At 50.1% G+C, this 19264-nt stretch overlaps 1 protein-coding gene across 1 annotated transcript in view; it reads left to right on the top strand.

The window, feature by feature from the left end:
* LOC139235136 (electrogenic sodium bicarbonate cotransporter 4-like) overlaps window positions 1-19264 on the top strand; it is a 151275-nt gene that overhangs the window by 12154 nt on the left and 119857 nt on the right. The window contains exons 3-5 of the mRNA XM_070866348.1: window positions 590-624; window positions 8804-8810; window positions 12103-12232. Of these exons, the coding sequence (XP_070722449.1) occupies window positions 590-624; window positions 8804-8810; window positions 12103-12232 (172 nt within the window). The remainder of the gene's footprint in view (window positions 1-589; window positions 625-8803; window positions 8811-12102; window positions 12233-19264) is intronic.

Below are 19264 nucleotides of genomic sequence, written 5' to 3'. Positions count from 1 at the left end.
CACTCCTGTGAAGCGCCTCGGGACCTTTCACTACATTAAAGGCGCTATATAAATACACGTTGTTGTTGTGTTGGCCCCAATCCGGGAAGCTCCCTGTGTGAACACAGGTGAGGTCTGAATCTGGCTGCGATATCGTTCTACGCCCATCCCCCCACTCCCCTCTCCCCATGGTTAAATAGTCACCTGGCACTCCGTGTCTACGCGCACGTTGGAAAATTGGCGCTTGAGTGAGGTGCCGGAGAACTGACTGTGGAACTGTAGCGCAAGATGAATCCTTTCAGGAGACGGCAGTGAATGCTGTACCTGTGGCCCCAATGTACAGCCAGTGCAATGCTGAGAAAGACATTTCACTGTCACCAATCCTGGCCCCGTCAGTTGCATCATTCGCCCGCTCTGCATTGGTCTCTGATGTTATCGCGAGAGCTCCGACACTCCGCCTGGTCTCAGTCACTGCCGCACGCCACTTGCGGCTTGCCTGCTTACCGGGGTCACACAAGGGTCAAAGCCAGCTTCCAGGTCAGCTTGCGATGAGTGTGTACAAAGGACATTGGGACTGCTGTGTGCTCTGTGCCAGAATCTGAAAGCATAGACAGTCGCGAGGAAGTAAAGGGCACATTGTTTTCAGTCGGGATTTCAAGGTACAAATAGCTCAGCATTGCAAATGCTAATCTGTTAACTGTTGCCATTCTATGGGCCTGGCCAGTGAATATCTTACACTCTGCAAGGAGCCTACACCACCAGTACACAAACACAGGAACTCCCTGCAGCCCGTGTGCAATTTTAATCACACTGCTGGTGAGATGGTCAGTACATAGGAACAGGAGGAGGCTATTCAACCCCGAGAGCCTGTTGCCCCATTCAACTCGACCATGGCTGATCTGTACCTCAACTCCATTTAACAACATAAGATATAGGAGCAGGAGTACGCCGAACGGGCCCTCGATCCTGCTCTGCCAGTCAATAAGGTCACGGCTGATCATCGACCTCAACTCCACTTTCCCGCCCGATCCCCATATCCCTGGATTCCCCGAGACCCCAAAAATCTATCGATCTCGGCCTTGAATATACTCAGAGACTCAGCACCCACAGCCCTCTGGGGCAGAGAATTCCAAAGATTCACCACCCTCTGAGTGAAGAAATTCCTCCTCATCTCATTCTTCAATGGCCAACCCCTTATCCTGAGACAGTGACCCCTGGTTCTAGACTCTCCAGCCCAGGGGAAACATCCTCCCAGCATCTACTCTGTCAATCCCCCTCAGAATCTTATGTTTCAATGAGATCACCTAAACCCCAGAGTGTATAGGCCCATCCTACACAGTCTCTCATCATAAGACAGCCCTCTCTTCCCAGAAATGTACCTGCCTCCTTGCCATGCCTCTTGATACATTCACCCAACAAAAATCTCTCGATCTCAGTCAGGGTCAGTTCTATTGCCATCCAGCAATGACCTACTGAAATGTGAATTGACTCCTGACCGATGGTTCCAGCTCCCGGGAAGGGTTATTCCATCCCTCTCCCTGTCCCTTCCTTGCCGAATTTCAGATGTCCTGGAGTGCCGGCTGTTTATAATGTTCCTGAAGAGAGAGTGAGATAATTAAAGTAAATATAGAGCGACATTAACTTCCAAACATCGATCCATCTTTATGTCGAAAGAAAGCCTTGCATTTATATAGCGCCTTTCACAATCTCCGGACTTTTCAAACCGCTTTACAGCCAATAAAACACTTTTTGGAGTGTAGTCACTGTTGTAATGTGGGAAACGCAGCAGCCAATTTGCGCACAGCAAGCCCCCACAAACAGCAATGTGATAATGACCCAGATAATCTGTATTTTTGTTATGTTGATTGAGGGTTAAAAATTGGCCAGGACACTGGGGAGAACTCCCCTGCTCTTCTTCGAAATAGTGCCCTGGGATATTTTACTTGAGAGAGCAGACGGGGCCTCGGTTTAACGTCTCATCCGAAAGACAGCACCTCCGACAGTGCGGCTCTCTCTCAGCACTGCACTGGAGCGTCAGCCTGGATTAAGGAGAAGTGGGCTAGCGAGTCCCATCCCTCTTGAGGGAAAGATGTCCTTCCTGTGCTGCCCCGAGCAGGCAGATATTCACCAGTTGCCTCGGGGAAAGATGCAAGTCCGATATGTTTCCTTATCTGTTCACCATTTGCTAAACATCAGTTTCAGCTTCTTACAAACCTTGAAAATGGTAAGGGGGGGGGGTGGGTGGGGGGTGGGGGCATTTTAATGCGATGGTTGATCTGCTTTTTTTGCGGGGTGGTGCATTTTTAATGATGCACGGAAGAGTCTTTTCGAAAAGGTTTGGGAATAGTTAAGGTCGAAGCTTTCTCAGAATTAAAATGGGTAAGCTCTACTGGGTTTGGCATAATTATCAATAGGACTCAACTCAGCAAAGGGCGTGCTATTCCATTTAATCTCCAGGGTAGGCCGCTCTGTGTGACAGGCTTTGACACACTCACTGAAGCTGCAGCAAGTTATCCCGAGCACAGACAGGCCTGCTGCTAATGTGTGGGACAAAATGAGCGAGAGCGAAGCAGGTAGGGCTGAGACCGTGACTTCCGTGGCCGAGTTTGTCATTCGCTTTTCGAGGCCAGCATTGGCGCGCATGTCTAGCAGCTACAATACAACTGATGTAATTCACTTTGTTTCTCTCTGCTGGGTCCTTAACACTTTGTGGGCTGCAGTAACGTTTCTTCGTCAAAGTAAGGAATATAACCAGGTCACTGCAAAAACTATTGAGCCTTTGCTCTTGTTCTCTTGAATTCGACATCAGGGTGCTTGGCTTTGCAAATGGACGGAGAGTACTTTACACTTTTTCTCTTTACAGAGAGGTAGTGTGTCGGTCTGCCTATACCGATGAGCTGCTCTGGGCATCAATTTGGATGCAACTCAGATTTGAAGGGGCCAAATGTTAATTTTTAAGCCGTTTAGAATTTGATGCTTTTTTAAAAAATGCCACAATTTGAGGCAGTGGGATTATTTGGTGCTCCCCTTGTTGCTCAGCCAAGAAGGCAAAAACCCAATCTATTTACTGACCACTGAAACATTCAACTCAGCTTCAAGGAGCAGGAGAGCGGGCTGCTGTCAATCAGCTATTCATGTTCCTCGTAAGAACAGAACAATAAGAAATAGGAGCAGGAGTCAGCCATACAGCCCCTTGAGCCTGCTCCGCCATTCAATAAGATCATGGCTGATCCGATCATGGACTCAAATCCACTTCCCTACCCGCTCCCCATAACCCTTGACTCCCCCCATAACCCTTGACTCCCTTATCATTCAAAAATCTGTCTATCTCCACCTTAAATATATTCAATGTCCCAGCCTCCACAACTTTCTGGGGCAGAGAATTCCTCAGATTTACAACCCTCTGAGAGAAGAAATTCCTCCTCATCTCAGTTTTAAATGGGCAGCCCCTTATTCTGAAACTATGCCCCCTAGTTCTAGATTCCCCCACGAGGAGAAACATTCTCTCTGCATCTACCCTGTCCAGCCCCCTCATACTTTTATATATTTCAATCACACTACACATTTCCAGTTCATCCACCAGGCTCACAACCACCTGCCCCATCGTGGATCCCCCGAACCCAACTGGCTGGGGTTTTATTGAGTATTGTGAACATCACGTGACTGGCTAAGCCACTCCCACTCAACAGCTCCACCACTATTTTCAGTAAACCTATAAAGCCGAGCGCTCCCTTATTAAAGGGGGCACTAGAGCCAACAAATTAACAAATAAAACATTTTGAACATTAAACGGTCAAATGAAAATTTGGTTGCCGGGGACGATGATGCACTCCAATCCCTCTGGCGCCCACCTTCAGCAGCGCTACAAACGTGTGAGCATACTCACAGGTTCATACGTTACAGGCATCTGCCAACACTCACTGTCACATCAAGTGCAGCATTTGGACACAGAAGCTAAAGGCTGCCAGTGTCTGCCGAAGTGAACCTCAGGACTGGGGGTGGTGAGGGTCATGGAAGGGGGGGGGAGAGAGTGGGGGGGAGAGAGGGTCATGGGGTAGGGGGGAGAGGGTCATAAGGGGGGGAGGGAGAAAGGGTCATGGCGGGGGGAGAGAGGGTCATGAGGGGGGGGTGGAGAGAGGGTCATGGGGGAGGGGCGAAAGGGTCATGAGGGGAGGTGGGGGAGGGGTCATGGAGGGGGAGGGGGGAGAGAGTCATGGGGGGGAGAGAAGGTCATTGGTGAGTAGACGGTCATGGGAGGGAGAGAGGGTTATGGGGGGGGAGGGGGGGCAATGGGGGGGGGGGGGAGGGTAACAGGGCAGTCCTGGGCCCTCCTCCAAGGAGCAGTTTAACACCCAGCTTCCCAGTTTGATGCTGGAGGAGGGCACGATGTGTTGATGGTATGAGTATGTGGCACGTTGAGAAGATACAATGAAAAGGAATGACGACCACATGAAGGCTTGCAGCTATCACAATTCACTTGCAAGGGAATCAAACACTTGGAGCTCGTGGAGTGGCCAGAATTCGACTGGCCCTCCATCACCACTTTAAGAGCATTTTACCAGAAGCCGCTGGGCTAGTAACCATGGGAACTGGAATTCCTGCCCAGAAGCATTTGTTACAATTGCTTTTCAGTCAGAAAGTTTTACTTGCAGTGTCGAAGGAGAAGCAGGCCTGCAAATGGTCGGTAAATGATGGGAATGAGGACCTGGAACATTGTGAACGTCGGCATTTCATCTCCGGGTTAAAGCCAGGGCTCTCCTCCAATTGATGCCGGGGAGCAAAGTGATGGTTAATAGAATTCAAGCTCTATTTAATTGGATTAACTTCTATGAGCAGAAGCACAACGCAGGCTGGTAAACTAATGGAAAGCTGGTGAAACAAAACAGCTGAATGGTGTCCCCGAAACAAGGTGCGGGACCCAGGTTCACCAGGTTCACCAGCACATGCCGGGAGCATAGTGAGAAGTACAAAAACCGGCTAAGGACAAAGGCCAGTATTAGAGAAGCTAAACATGATAATACACAACTGTCTATTATAGCATTTATATAGCGCCTTTCACAGCCACCGGACGACTCAACACGCTTTACAGCCAATGAAGTACTTTTGGAGTGTAGTCACTGTTGTAATGTGGGAAACACGGCAGCCAATTTGCGCACAGCAAGATCCCACAAACAGCAACATGATAATGACCAGATAATCTGTTTTAGTGATGTTGATTGAGGGATAAATATTGGCCCCAGGACACTGGGGATAACACCCCTGCTCTTCTTCGAAATAGTGCCGCGGGATCTTTTACATCCGCCTGAGAGAGCAGACGGGGCCTCGGTCTAACGTCTCATCCAAAAGACGGCAACTCTGACAGTGCAGCACTCCCTCAGCACTGTACTGGGATTGTCAGCCTAGATTTATGTGCTCAGGTCTCTGGATGGGACTTGAACCCACAATCTTTTCGACTCAAAAGCAAGTGGGCTACTCATTGAGCCACAGCTGACATTCAATAGTAATGGGAAAGTATTTTCCAGTTATGTTCGAAGTCAGGAATCAACCAAACACCACAGGGATCCTTGGAGGGATTTATTATTAGCTCAGGTTAAGCATCAAATCAGAGAAATTTACAGCACGGAAGGAGGCCATTCGGCCCATCGTGTCCGCGCTGTCCATCGAAGAGCTACCCAGCCTAATCCCACTTTCCAGCTCTGGGTCCGTAGCCCTACAGGTTACAGCACTTCAGGTGCACATCCAAGTACTTTTTAAATATGGTGAGGGTTTCTGCCTCTACCACCCTTTCAGGCCGTGAGTTCCAGACCCCCACCACCCTCTGAGTGAAAGAAGTTCTCCTCAACTCCCCTCTAATCCTCCTACCAATTACTTTAAATCTATGCCCCCTGGTTTTTGACCCCTCTGCTCAGGGAAACAGGTCCTTCCTATCCACCCTATCTCGGCCCCTCATAATTTTATACACCTCAATTAAGTCTCCCCTCCGCTTTCTCTGTTCCAAAGAAAACAACCCCAGCCTATCCAATCTTTCCACATATCTAAAATTTTCCAGTCCTGGTAACATCCTCGTAAATCTCCGATGAGACCAAATATATGACTGATGATCTAAGTAGTTACTATGCATCAATTTTCACTTTTGAAGATGATGCTACAGCCCTAATACTTGATAGGTGTCCAGTAAAAATTGCTTCAGTCGAGGTAACCTCAGAAATGGTCTCGGCTAGGATTAAGATGCTCAGGGTCAGGGTTGAATGGGACCCGATCATCACTTGGCTCCATGCTGGGGCAATCCCCGATTACCACACGGCTCCATGCTGGGGCAATCCCCGATTACCACACGGCTCCATGCTGGGGCAATCCCCGATTACCACACGGCTCCATGCTGGGGCAATCCCCGATTACCACACGGCTCCATGCTGGGGCAATCCCCGATTACCACACGGCTCCATGCTGGGGCAATCCCCGATTACCACACGGCTCCATGCTGGGGCAATTGTTCTTCACCACACAGCTCCATGTTGGGGCAATTGTTCATCACCACGTGGCTCCATGCTGGAGCAATTGTTCATCACCACGTGGCTCCATGCTGGAGCAATTGTTCTTCACCACAAGGCTCCATGCTGGAGCAATTGTTCATCACCACGTGGCTCCATGCTGGGGCAATTGTTCTTCACCACACAGCTCCATGCTGGAGCAATTGTTCTTCACCATCTCCATTCCTGATTTGGATCAGGGCATTCATGGAACTATTTGTAATTTAACAGATAGCACAAAAATTGTGCGTAGCGATTATTAATTCAGATCAAATCGGGATGCTACAGGCTAATGGAATCTGGTCCAGAAAGGAATCGCTGGCTCGTGTAACCAACAGCTCGGGAAAATCTGGGTTAGTCCCATAGATTGGAAGAAGGTCACGTGGTCCTATTAATTAAGAAGGGGAAGCGATCAGACCCTAGCAATTATAGGCCCATCAGTTTGACATGGGGTGCAGGGAACTGTTGGAAAGTATTATATGTGCTAACTGACTCTTGGAGCGTCTGATAGTTATTAATAACGCCCTACACTGCTTCAGGGACTGTAGATCCCCCCTTACGAATCTAACTGCGCTCTTCAATGGAATGATCAAAGTAGTGCATCTTGACATCCTGTTAATGCTGTATATCCTGATTTCCAAAAAGCCTTCAATAAGGTGACTGGTGGAAGCTTATTACGGGATTATAGGATGTATATTATGCGGGTTAGGAAAGTTGTTGAAATCGTGTAGGTGGAGGGTTATCATCAAGGGGCAGGGTTTGAACGGGACCGGATCACCACAAGGCTTTATGCTGGGACAATCGCAATTCACCATTTTCATTCCTGATTTCGATGGCGATGTTAATGTAAGCCGTGGCTCAGTGGGCAGCACACTTGCCTCTGTGGCAAAAGGTTGTGGGTTCAAGTCCCACATAAATCTAAGCTGACACAGCAATGGAGTGCTGCACTGTCGGAGATGCTGTCTTTCAGAAAAGATGTTAAACTGAAGCCCTGTCTGCTCTCTCAGGTGGATGTAAAAGATCCCATGGCACTATTTTGAAGAAGAGCAGGGGAGTTATCCCCGGTGTCCTGGGGCCAATATTTATCCCTCAGTCAACAAAACAAAAACAGATTATCTGGTCACCATCACATTGCTGTTTGAGGGAGCTTGCTGTGCGCAAATTTGCTGCCGCGTTTCCCACATTATAACAGTGACTACATTCCAAAAAAACGTCACTGGCTGTAAAGTGCTTCGAGACACTTGGTGGACGTGAAAGGCGCTATAGAAATGCACGTCTTTCTTAACATCAAGGACACTTTACTGCCTTGGGCTCCAATCCTGCCCTGTGTGTGTCAGTCTGCTCATCATCATCGGCAGTCCCTCGGAATCAAGGAAGACTTGTTTCCACTCCTGAAGTGAGTCCTTAGGTGGCTGAACAGTCCAAAACGAGAGCCACAGACTCTATCACAGGTGGGACAGATAGTCGTTGAGGGAAGGGGTGGGTGGGACTGGTTTGCCGCACGCTCCTTCCGCTGCCTGCGTTTGATTTCTGCACGCTCTCGGCGACGAGACTCGAGGTGCTCAGCGCCCTCCCGGATGCACTTCCTCCACTTAGGGCGGACTGGTCTTTGGCCAGGGATTCCCAGGTGTCGGTGGGGATGTTGCACTTTATCAGGGAGGCTTTGTGGGTGTCCTTGTAACGTTTCCGCTGCCCACCTTTGGCTCATTTGCCATGAAGGAGTTCTGAGTAGAGCACTTGCTTTGGGAGTCTCATGTCAGGCATGCGAACTATGTGGCCTGCCCAGCGGAGCTGATCGAGTGTGGTCAGTGCTTCAATGCTGGGGATGTTGGCCTGGTCGAGGACGCGAATGTTGGTGCGTCTGTCCTCCCAGGGGATTTGCAGGATCTTGCGGTGACATCACTGGTGGTATTTCTCCAGCGACTTGAGGTGTCTACTGTACATGGTCCACTTCTCTGAGCCATACAGGAGGGCGGGTATCACTACAGCCCTGTACACCATGAGCTTGGTGACAGTTTTGAGGGCCTGGTCTTCAAACACTCTTTTCCTCAGGCGGCCGAAGGCTGCACTGGCGCACAATCTCATCGTCAATGCCTGCTCTTGTTGATAGGAGGCTCCCGAGATAGAGGAAGTGGTCCACGTTATCCAGGGCCACGCCATGGATCTTGATGACTGGGGCCAGTGCTGTGCAGCGAGGACAGGCTGGTGGAGGACCTTTGTCTTACGGATGTTTAGCATAAGGCCCATGCTTTCATACACCTCGGTAAATACATCGACTATGTCCTGGAGTTCAGCCTCTGTGTGCACAGATGCAGACATCGTCCGCGTACTGTAGCTCGACCTCAGAGGTTGGGGTGGTCTTGGACCTGGCCTGGAGATGGTGAAGGTTGAACAGCTTCCCACTGGTTCTGTAGTTTAGTTCCACTCCAGCGGGAGCTTATCAACTGTGAGGCGGAACATGGCAGCGAGGAAGATTGAGAAGAGGGTTGGGGCGATGATGCAGCCTTGCTTGACCCCGGTCCGGACGTGGATTGGATCTGTGATGGATCTATTGGTAAGGATCACGACCTACATGTCGTCGTGGAGCAGGCGAGGATGGTGACGTACTTTTGGGGGCATCCGAAACGGAGGAGGATGCTCCATGGACCCTCGCGGTTGACAGTGTCGAAGGCCTTTGTAAGGTCGAAGGCGGCCTTGTATAAGGGCTCGCGCTGTTCCCTGCATTTTTCCTGCAGCTGTCGCGCTGCAAAAATCATGTCCATTGTGCCCCGTAGGGACCGAAATCCGCACTGTGACTCCGGGAGGAGTTCCTCAGCCACGAAGAGAAGACGGTTGAGGAGGACTTGAGCGATGACTTTCCCAGTGGCTGATAGCAGGGAGATTCCTCTGTAGTTGCCGCAGTCGGACTTGTCCCCCTTTTTAAAGATGGTCACCATCACTGCATCTCTGAGATCTCCCGGCATGCTCTCCTCCCTCCAGGTGAGAGAGATGAGGTCGAGTATTGGCGCCAGTAGTGCCTCTCCGCCATATTTCAGTGCCTCAGCGGGAATTCCATTCGCTCCCATCGTCTTGATGTTTTTTAGCTGTCTTATGGCCTTTTCTAGCTCGTGCAGTGTTGGGGTCTCACTGAGGTGGTGGTAGGTAGCATGCTGCGGGATGGAGAACGCTCGAGTCAAAGGCAGAGTCTCGATCTAGAGACACAGTGACTGGCTGCAGGGCTGCAATTGACAGTATCAAACAAAAACATTAATTTAATGTCCAGAGGTGCAGTCACAGCAATGCAAGGGGTTTCGAGTTTTCTTGGTGAGAGTAGATGGAAAGAACTTTTAATGTGGCTGGGATCTAATGCTGGTTATGGTGCACTGTTCTGAGTGCTCACGATCCATTTCCTACTAACGAACCTGTCAGCAACATCTTCATTCTAAATTTGAATGGCGTATAAAGAACAAAGTTGTCAAAAACTGACTGGTCCGGTATGTGAAGCAGAGAGGTGCAGGGCATCAATGTAATGTTTCAACCCCAACTTGATTGGCGATAAAGACGGGGTTCAGTGGCTAGAGCCGAGAGCAGGCTCATCTTGAGGTAACGGTTTCACACTGGGCATAAGAACATAAGGACATAAGAATTAGGAACAGGAGTAGGCCATCTAGCCCCTCGAGCCTGCTCCGCCATTCAACAAGATCATGGCTGATCTGGCCGTGGACTCAGCTCCACTTACCCGCCCGCTCCCCTTAACCCTTAATTCCCTTATTGGTTAAAAATCTATCTATCTGTGACTTGAATACATTCAATGAGCTAGCCTCAACTGCTTCCCTGGGCAGAGAATTCCACAGATTCACAACCCTCTGGGAGAAGAAATTCCTTCTCAACTTGGTTTAAAATTGGCTCCCCCGTATTTTGAGGCTGTGCCCCCTAGTTCTAGTCTCCCCGACCAGTGGAAACAACCTCTCTGCCTCTATCTTGTCTATCCCTTTCATTATTTTAAATGTTTCTATAAGATCACCCCTCATCCTTCTGAACTCCAATGAGTAAAGATCCAGTCTACTCAATCTATCATCATGAGGTAACCCCCTCATCTCCGGAATCAGCCTAGTGAATCGTCTTTGTACCCCCTCCAAAGCTACTTTATCCTTCCTTAAGTAAGGTGACCAAAACTGCACGCAGTACTCCAGGTGCGGCCTCACCAATACCCTGTACAGTTGCAGCAGGGCCTCCCTGCTTTTGTACTCCATCCCTCTCACAATGAAGGCCAACATTCCATTCACCTTCCTGATTACCTGCTGCACCTGCAAACTAACTTTTTGGGATTCATGCACAAGGACTCCCAGGTCCCTCTGCACCGCAGCATGTTGTAATTTCTCCCCATTCAAATAATATTCCCTTCTACTGTTTTTTTTCCCAAGGTGGATGACCTCACACTTTCCGACATTGTATTCTATCTGCCAAACCTTAGCCCATTCGCTTAACCTATCTAAATCTCTTTGCAGCCTCTCTGTGTCCTCTACACAACCCGCTTTCCCACAATCTTTGTGTCATCGACAAATTTTGTTACACTACACTCTGTCCCCTCTTCCAGGTCATCTTTGTATATTGTAAACAGTTGTGGTCCCAGCACCGATCCCTGTGGCACACCACTAACCACCGATTTCCAACCTGGAAAGGACCCATTTATCCCGACTCTCTGCTTTCTGTTAGCCAGCCTATTCTCAATCCATGCTAATACATTTCCTCTGACTCCGCGTACCTTTATCTTCTGCAGTAACCTTTTGTGTGGCACCTTATCGAATGCCTTTTGGAAATCTAAATACACCACATCCATCGGTACACCTCTATCCACCATGCTCGATATATCCTCAAAGAATTCCAGTAAATTAGTTAAACATGATTTCCCCTTCATGAATCCATGTTGCTTGATTGCACTATTCCTATCTAGATGTCCCGCTATTTCTTCCTTAATGATAGTTTCAAGCATTTTCCCCACTACAGATGTTAAACTAACCGGCCTATAGTTACCTGCCTTTTGTCTGCCCCCTTTTTTAAACAGAGGCGTTACATTAGCTGCTTTCCAATCCGCTGGTACCTCCCCAGAGTCCAGAGAATTTTGGTAGATTATAACGAATGCATCTGTTATAACTTCCGCCATCTCTTTTAATACCCTGGGATGCATTTCATCAGGACCAGGGGACTTGTCTACCTTGAGCCCCATTAGCCTGTCCAGCACTACCCCCTAGTGATAGTGATTGTCTCAAGGTCCTCCCTTCCCACATTCCTGTGACCAGCAATTTTTGGCATGGTTTTTGTGTCTTCCACTGTGAAGACCGAAGCAAAATAATTGTTTAAGGTCTCGACCATTTCCACATTTCCCATTATTAAATCCCCCTTCTCATCTTCTGAGGGACCAACATTTACTTTAGTCACTCTTTTCCGTTTTATATATCTGTAAAAGCTTTTACTATCTGTTTTTATGTTCTGCGCAAGTTTACTTTCTTAATCTATCTTTCCTTTCTTTATTGCCCCCATGTAATATTGATAGCCTCGTTCAGGCGTGATGTTACTGTAATGTGACGTGTTTTGTTGCCTCTGTTGCACGCAGTGTCTCCCGCTGCTGAGCGTCTGAGATACATTCTCGGAGAAGAGGACGATGGGCCAACTCCAACACTTTTCACGGAGATGGATACGCTTCAGCATGATGGAGATGAAGTGGAATGGAAGGAAACTGCCAGGTGAGTAGCTAAAGCCCAAAGAAATGTCCTCCTATTTAATGGACCTTTCCTATGCTGATGTTCTGCATCTTTACGTTAAGCACTGGCCACCATTTCTGATGGAAGCATTGAGGGGAAAACTGCCAAGCAGTGGTTTTCTGGGTTGCTGTCACTGTGTTTGAAACATATGGGCTGGATTCTCGGCCCCTCTGCGCCCCGTTTCTCGCCCCGGAGCGGGGACAATGGCGGGGCTGAGGTTCTGGGCGGGCGGTCAGCCTCCAGCGCCCCGCGGCGATCCTCGGGTCCGGTTTAGCGGTGGCGCGGAGCAGCACAGCCCGGAAGAGCTGCTCCCGGTGTGTAACACCCCGGGTCGCGACACCAGCGCGAGTTTTATCTCCCGCCCGACCCGTCCAGGCAGTGCGCCCTGCAGTGACCGCCCGGGAAATCAGGGCGGTCCCGCCATCCCGACAGCGGGGAGGTGAGTAATGGGCTCCTGAGGTAAGGGCGATGGTTTGTCTTTTAATATTTTTTTGCGATTTGTGTTGTGGTGGTGTGGGCAAGGTGTCTCTGGGAGCGCTCCCGGCCCGGCTCTTTAGCTCGGGAGTTTCCCATCCTAACGCCCTGAGAGAGGGGTACAACGCCTCCCTTAGCGCTGCGCCCCCTGACTCAGGGCCCAGCTGCCCAATGTTACTGACTGAGGCACAAACTGTTCCCGGGCGCTAACTTTCCCGCCCCGCCGCCATTACCGCCCCGAAATCAGCAAAGCCGGAAATCCAGCCCATGGAAACCACATGAAAGAACACCATACAGATACGTAACAAAAGCAAGACACTGAAGATTAATGTCACCAATGCCAAGCCTATGATCACAACAAGTGCTGTAAATGTACTTTATGTAGGCTAAGATTGCATAGTAAATTTGAAGAAAATGAAAAAGTATTTGCACCTTCATCCCACAATCTTGACTGGCAGAATCCCTCTAATTTGTCTTTGCTGGGAATGAAACTCAGATTGGGACAACAGTTAGTAAGACTATTGAGACCAACAGTTGAGCAAACAAGTTCTAAACTTTAGTGAATGTTTGGCTTCTGTGTGTAGATCATTGCCATGGTAATGAAGATCTGATCTGTTCATACAAGGGAAGAAAGATATCTAATTACATCGGATTACACGGGATACACAGCCCAGAAACGGGCCATTGGGCCCAACCAGTCCGTGCCGGTGTTTATGCTCCACTCGAGCCTCCTCCCATCTTTCTCCATCTAAATCTATCAGCATAACCCTCTATTCCCTTCTCCCCCATATACTTGTCCAGCCTCCCCTTAAATGCATCGATACTATTCGCCTCAACCCCTCCCTGTGGCAGCGAGTTCCACATTCTCACCGCTCTCTGGGTAAAGAAGTTTCTCCTGAATTCCCCATTGGATTTCTGGGTGACTATTTTATATTGATGGCCTCTAGTTATGCTCTTCCCCACAAGTGGAAACATTCTCTCTGTATCCACTCGATCAAAACCTTTCATCATTTTAAAGACCTCTATTAGATCACCCCTCAACCTTATTTTTACTGAGAAAAGAGACCCAGCCTGTTCATCCTTTCCTGATATGTATACCCTCGCATTTCTGGTGTCATTCTTGTAAATCTTCTCTGCACCCTCTCCAGTGCCTCGATATCCTTTTTATAATATGGCGACCAGAACTGTACGCAGTGCTCTAAAGGTGTCGAAATTGGTTATGGCTGCTTTTGAGGCGGTGTCACAGTCAAACTAATGTTACAATCTCATCGCCATTTCTCAACTATCAACAAGTCCATTACATGAAAATTATCGTCTTTCGGATGAGATGTTAAACTGAGTTTAATAACTTAAACAAGTCTGTTCTCTCAGGTAGACAAAAAGATCCCATGGCACTATTTCAAAGAAGAGCAGGGGAGTTCTCCCCGGTGTCCTGGCCAATATTTATCCCTCAATCAACATCACAGAACAGATGATCTGGTCATTATCACATTGCTGATTGTGGGAGCTTGCTGTGCACAAATTGGCTGCGAGAGGAATGGGAGGAGGACACGAGGCCAGGCAGAGACTAGCGACTGCAGGAGAGAGGGAGAGGAGGGCGAGGAGGGTGAGGAGAGCGAGGAGGGTGAGGAGGGTGAGGAGAGCGAGGAGAGCGAGGAGGGTGAGGAGAGCGAGGAGGGCGAGGAGGGCGAGGAGGGCGAGGAGAGCGAGGAGGGTGAGGAGGGTGAGGAGAGCGAGGAGAGCGATGAGGGTGAGGAGGGTGAGGAGGGTGAGGAGGGCGAGGAGAGTGAGGAGGGTGAGGAGGGTGAGGAGAGCGAGGAGAGCGATGAGGGTGAGGAGGGTGAGGAGGGTGAGGAGAGTGAGGAGGGTGAGGAGGGTGAGGAGAGCGAGGAGAGCGATGAGGGCGAGGAGGGCGAGGAGGGCGAGGAGAGCGAGGAGGGTGAGGAGAGCGAGGAGGGTGAGGAGGGTGAGGAGAGCGAGGAGAGCGATGAGGGCGAGGAGGGCGAGGAGGGCGAGGAGAGCGAGGAGGGTGAGGAGAGCGAGGAGAGCGATGAGGGTGAGGAGGGTGAGGAGAGCGAGGAGAGCGATGAGGGCGAGGAGGGCGAGGAGGGTGAGGAGAGCGAGGAGGGTGAGGAGGGTGAGGAGAGCGAGGAGAGCGATGAGGGCGAGGAGGGCGAGGAGGGCGAGGAGAGCGAGGAGGGTGAGGAGGGTGAGGAGAGCGAGGAGAGCGATGAGGGTGAGGAGGGTGAGGAGGGCGAGGAGAGTGAGGAGGGTGAGGAGGGTGAGGAGAGCGAGGAGAGCGATGAGGGTGAGGAGGGTGAGGAGGGTGAGGAGAGTGAGGAGGGTGAGGAGGGTGAGGAGAGCGAGGAGAGCGATGAGGGAGAGGAGGGCGAGGAGGGTGAGGAGAGCGAGGAAGGCGAGGAGGATGAGGAGGGTGAGGAGAGCGAGGAGGGCAAGGAGAGCGATGAGGGCGAGGCGGGCGAGGAGGGCGAGGAGGGTGAGGAGAGCGAGGAGGGCAAGGAGAGCGATGAGGGCGATGAGGGCGAGGAGGGCGAGGAGGGCAAGGAGAGCGATGAGGGCGAGGAGGGCGAGGAGGGCGAGGAGAGCGAGGAGGGTGAGGAGGGTGAGGAGAGCGAGGAGGGCGAGGAGGGTGAGGAGGGTGAGGAGGGTGAGGAGGGCAAGGAGAGCGGGGAAGGTGAGGAGAGCGAGGAGGGTGAGAAGAGCGAGGAGAGCGAGGAGGGTGAGGAGGGTGAGGAGAGCGAGGAGAGCGAGGAGGGTAAGGAGGGTGAGGAGAGCGAGGAGGGTGAGGAGAGCGAGGAGGGTGAGGAGGGTGAGGAGAGCGAGGAGGGTGAGGAGGGTGAGGAGAGCGAGGATGGTGAGGAGAGCGAGGAGAGCGAGGAGAGCGAGGAGAGCGAGGAGGGTGAGAAGAACGAGGATGGTGAGGAGGGTGAGGAGGGTGAGGAGGGTGATGAGGGCGAGGAGAGCGAGGAGAGCGAGGAGAGCAAGGAGGGTGAGGAGAACGAGGATGGTGAGGAGGGTGATGAGGGCGAGGAGAGCGAGGATGGTGAGGAGAGCGAGGAGGGTGAGGAGAGCGAGGATGGTGAGGAGAGCGAGGAGGGTGAGGAGGGTGAGGAGGGTGAGGTGGGCGAGGAGAGCGAGGAGGGCGAGGAGGGTGAGGAGGGTGAGGTGGGCTCCTTGCTTCCTGCGGGTACGGGACATCCCTCCAGTGCCATGTCGGAGAAGCTGAGCGCCCTCTCCCTCGGTCTCTGAGCCACCCTGCACCCTGCCGCTGTGAGCCAGCCAGAGCGCTCCTCACCCTCAGTGGAAGTGGGAGAGAGGAGCCCACACATACCGCTCCACGAAAATTGCGTCCAGTCAGCACTTGAGCGTTAAACCTGCAGGTGTCTGTTTTACCGCCTCCAGGCAAGTTCAAATTACAGTGCTCAGCAATTAGGACCAAAATTGCGTGCTAAAACCAGACTATTACAGGTGTGTCTTATGAGCTGTGCACCCACTCAGTGCCTGTTTTTAACCTTTGGTCAAAATAACCCCTTGCACCCCCGAGTTCTGGACTCTCCAAACAGGATTGATCCTGTCCTGCCAGCTAAGAATGTTATACATTTCAATGAGATCACCTCTCGTTCTCCTAATCTCCAGAGAGTATAGGCCCAATCTACCCAATCTCTCCTCATAGAGCAATCCTCTCATCCCAGGAATCAATCCAGTGAACCTTTGTTGCATCTCCTCGAAGGCAAATATATCCTTCCTCAGATACAGAGGCCAAAACTGTGCACAGTACTCCAGGCGTGATCTCACCAAAGCTCTATATAATTCCAGTAAGACTTCATTATTCTTATACTCCAACCCCACTGCAATAAAGGCCAACATACAATTTGTCTTCCTAATTGCTTGCTATACCTGCATGTGAACTTTCTGTGATTTGTGTACAAGGACATCCAGATCCACATTTACTGGTCACGGACTTTAAAAAAAAATTCTGCTTGTCCATTCTTCCTACCAAGGTGGATAATTTCACCTTTCCCCACATTATACTCCATCTGCCCCCTTACTGCCCAATCACTTAACTGGTCTATATCCATTTACAGGCTTCTTCACAGCTTCCTCTTACTTCCCTATCTAGGTTTGTATCATCAGCAAACTTGGCTACATTACACTCATTAATATGGATTGTAAATAGCTGAGGCCCCAGCACTGATCCCTGCAGCACTCCATTAGTTACAGCGTACAATTTTGGTCTCCGTATTTAAGGAGGCATATACTTGCATTGGAGGCTGCTCAGAGAAGGTTCACTCGGTTGATTCCGGAGATGAGGGGGTTGACTTATGAAGAAAGGTTGAGGAGGTTGGGCCTCTACTCATTGGAATTCAGAAGAATGAGAGATGATCTTATTGAAACATATAAGATAATGAGGTGGATGCAGAGAGGATATTTCCACTCATAGGGGAAACTAAAACTAGGGGACATAGTCTCAGAATAAGGGGCCGCCCATTTAAAACTGAGCTGAGGAGGAATTTCTTCTCTCAGAGGGTCGTAAACCTGTGGAATTCTCTGCCCCAGAGAGCTGTGGAGGCTGGGTCATTGAATATATTTAAGGCGGAGATAGACAGATTTTTGAGCATTAAGGAAATAAAGGGTTATGCAGAACGGGCAGGGAAGTGGAGCTGAGTCCATGATCGGACCAGCCATGATCTTATTAAATGGCGGAGCAGGCTCAAGGGGCCGAATGGCCAACTCCTGCTCCTATTTCTTATGATCTTATGTTACAACCTGCCAACCTGAAAATGACCTGTATATTCCGACTCTGTTTTCTGTCCGTTAACCAATCTTCAATCCATACTAATACCTTACACCCAACTCCATGAATCCTAATCTTGTGTAAATCTTGTATAAACAATAGAGTATAAGTCAGAGGAAATCATGTTCAAACTGTGCAGGATTCTGGTCAGAACACACCTTGAACCTTGTGTCCAGTTCTGGCCATTAAGAAATAAGGAAGCTATTCAGTGAAGCTCAGTGCAGAGTCATATGACTGATCCCTAATATCACAGACATCAATCTTTCAGTCTCGTCACTTATCATTCAGATGATACCTCATCCCTGTCTTTGTTACCTCTAGACTTGACTATCCCAACGCACTCCTGGCTGGCCTCCCACATTCTATCCCACGTAAACTAGAGGTGATCCAAAACTCGGCTGCCCGTGTCCTAACTTGCACCAAGTCCCGCTCACCCATCACCCCTGTGCTCGCCGACCTACACTGACTCCCGGTTAAGCAATGCCTCGATTTCAAAATTCTCATCCTTATTTTCAAATCCCTCCATGGCCTCGCCCCTCCCTATCTCTGTAATCTCCTCCAGCCCCACAACCCACCGAGATCTCTGCGCTCCTCTAATTCTGCCCTCTTGAGCATCCCTGATTATAATCGCTCCACCATCGGTGGCCGTGCCTTCTGTTGCCTAGGGCCCAAGCTACCAGGCACCAAAGGCGATATGAGGAAAATCTTTTTTTATGCAACAAGTGGTTAGGATCTGGAATGCACGGCCTGAGAGGATGGTGGAGGCAGACTCAATGGTGGCTTTCAAAAGGGAGTTGGATAAGTATCTGAAGAGAAATAATGGGCAGGGCTCCGGGGAAAGGGCGAGGGAGGGGGACTGGCTGAGAGCCGGCACGGGCTCGATGGGCCGAACGGCCTCCTGTACTGTAACCATTCTATGACCGTTGGACAAAGGGATCAAATGTTCATAAGAAAAATTTAGGACTGATGTGAGGAAGGTCTTCTGCACAGAGAGTGATTAACACACGGTATGGACTTCCAGGTAAGGTATCAAAGGCACAACCCTTCAAGCATTTAAGAATTAGTCGGATGCCTTCACGGGCAATGTAGGGTCTTGCTGCATGGATAGGCCAAGATGACCAATGACCTTGTTCATCTGTATCTATGTTGTAATCTAGCGCTTTCCAAGTCAAACTATTTTTTTTACTTGGAAAGAGGAACTTGAAAATATTTGGCTGGAAGACGAGACTCTTCAATTTTAGAGTTCAGTTAACTTTATCCTCTGAAGGGAAAGTTTGGTCGTGGGGTGATGGTCCAGGGGGAGGTAGGAGGAGGTGTCAGAGAGTTGGCGATCAGCTTCTGCAAGGTAGAGGTCGGTTCGCCAAACAACAACAGCGCCACCCTTGTCAGTGGTTTAATGACAATGTTGGGGTTGAATCTGAGTGAGCGGAGGGCTGTATTTCCGAGGGAGGTTGGAGTGAGTGAGGGGAGCAGAGAAATTGAGGCGGCCAATGTCCTGCCGGCAGTTCGCAGCGAATGTTCAGTCGTGGGGCCACAATTATAATTGTTTGAAGGAGTGCTGGGACAGGAGCAGAACAGAGAGGGACTACAATCACTAGGCAAGTCACAAAAGCAGCCAGGACCCTGCTTCTTCATGGCGCTGCCTCAAGGGGTTTAACAGCAGATAAATGTATAATCCCAATGGAATTTCCGCAGCCCTCTGTCGATTGTTTCTTACTTACGAC

The sequence above is a fragment of the Pristiophorus japonicus genome, chromosome 22 (assembly GCF_044704955.1).
Source record: "Pristiophorus japonicus isolate sPriJap1 chromosome 22, sPriJap1.hap1, whole genome shotgun sequence".
NCBI classification, from domain to species: Eukaryota; Metazoa; Chordata; class Chondrichthyes; family Pristiophoridae; genus Pristiophorus; species Pristiophorus japonicus.
The sequence above is the reverse complement of the archived record's forward strand: the minus strand, read 5'-3'. Positions and strand labels throughout refer to the sequence as shown.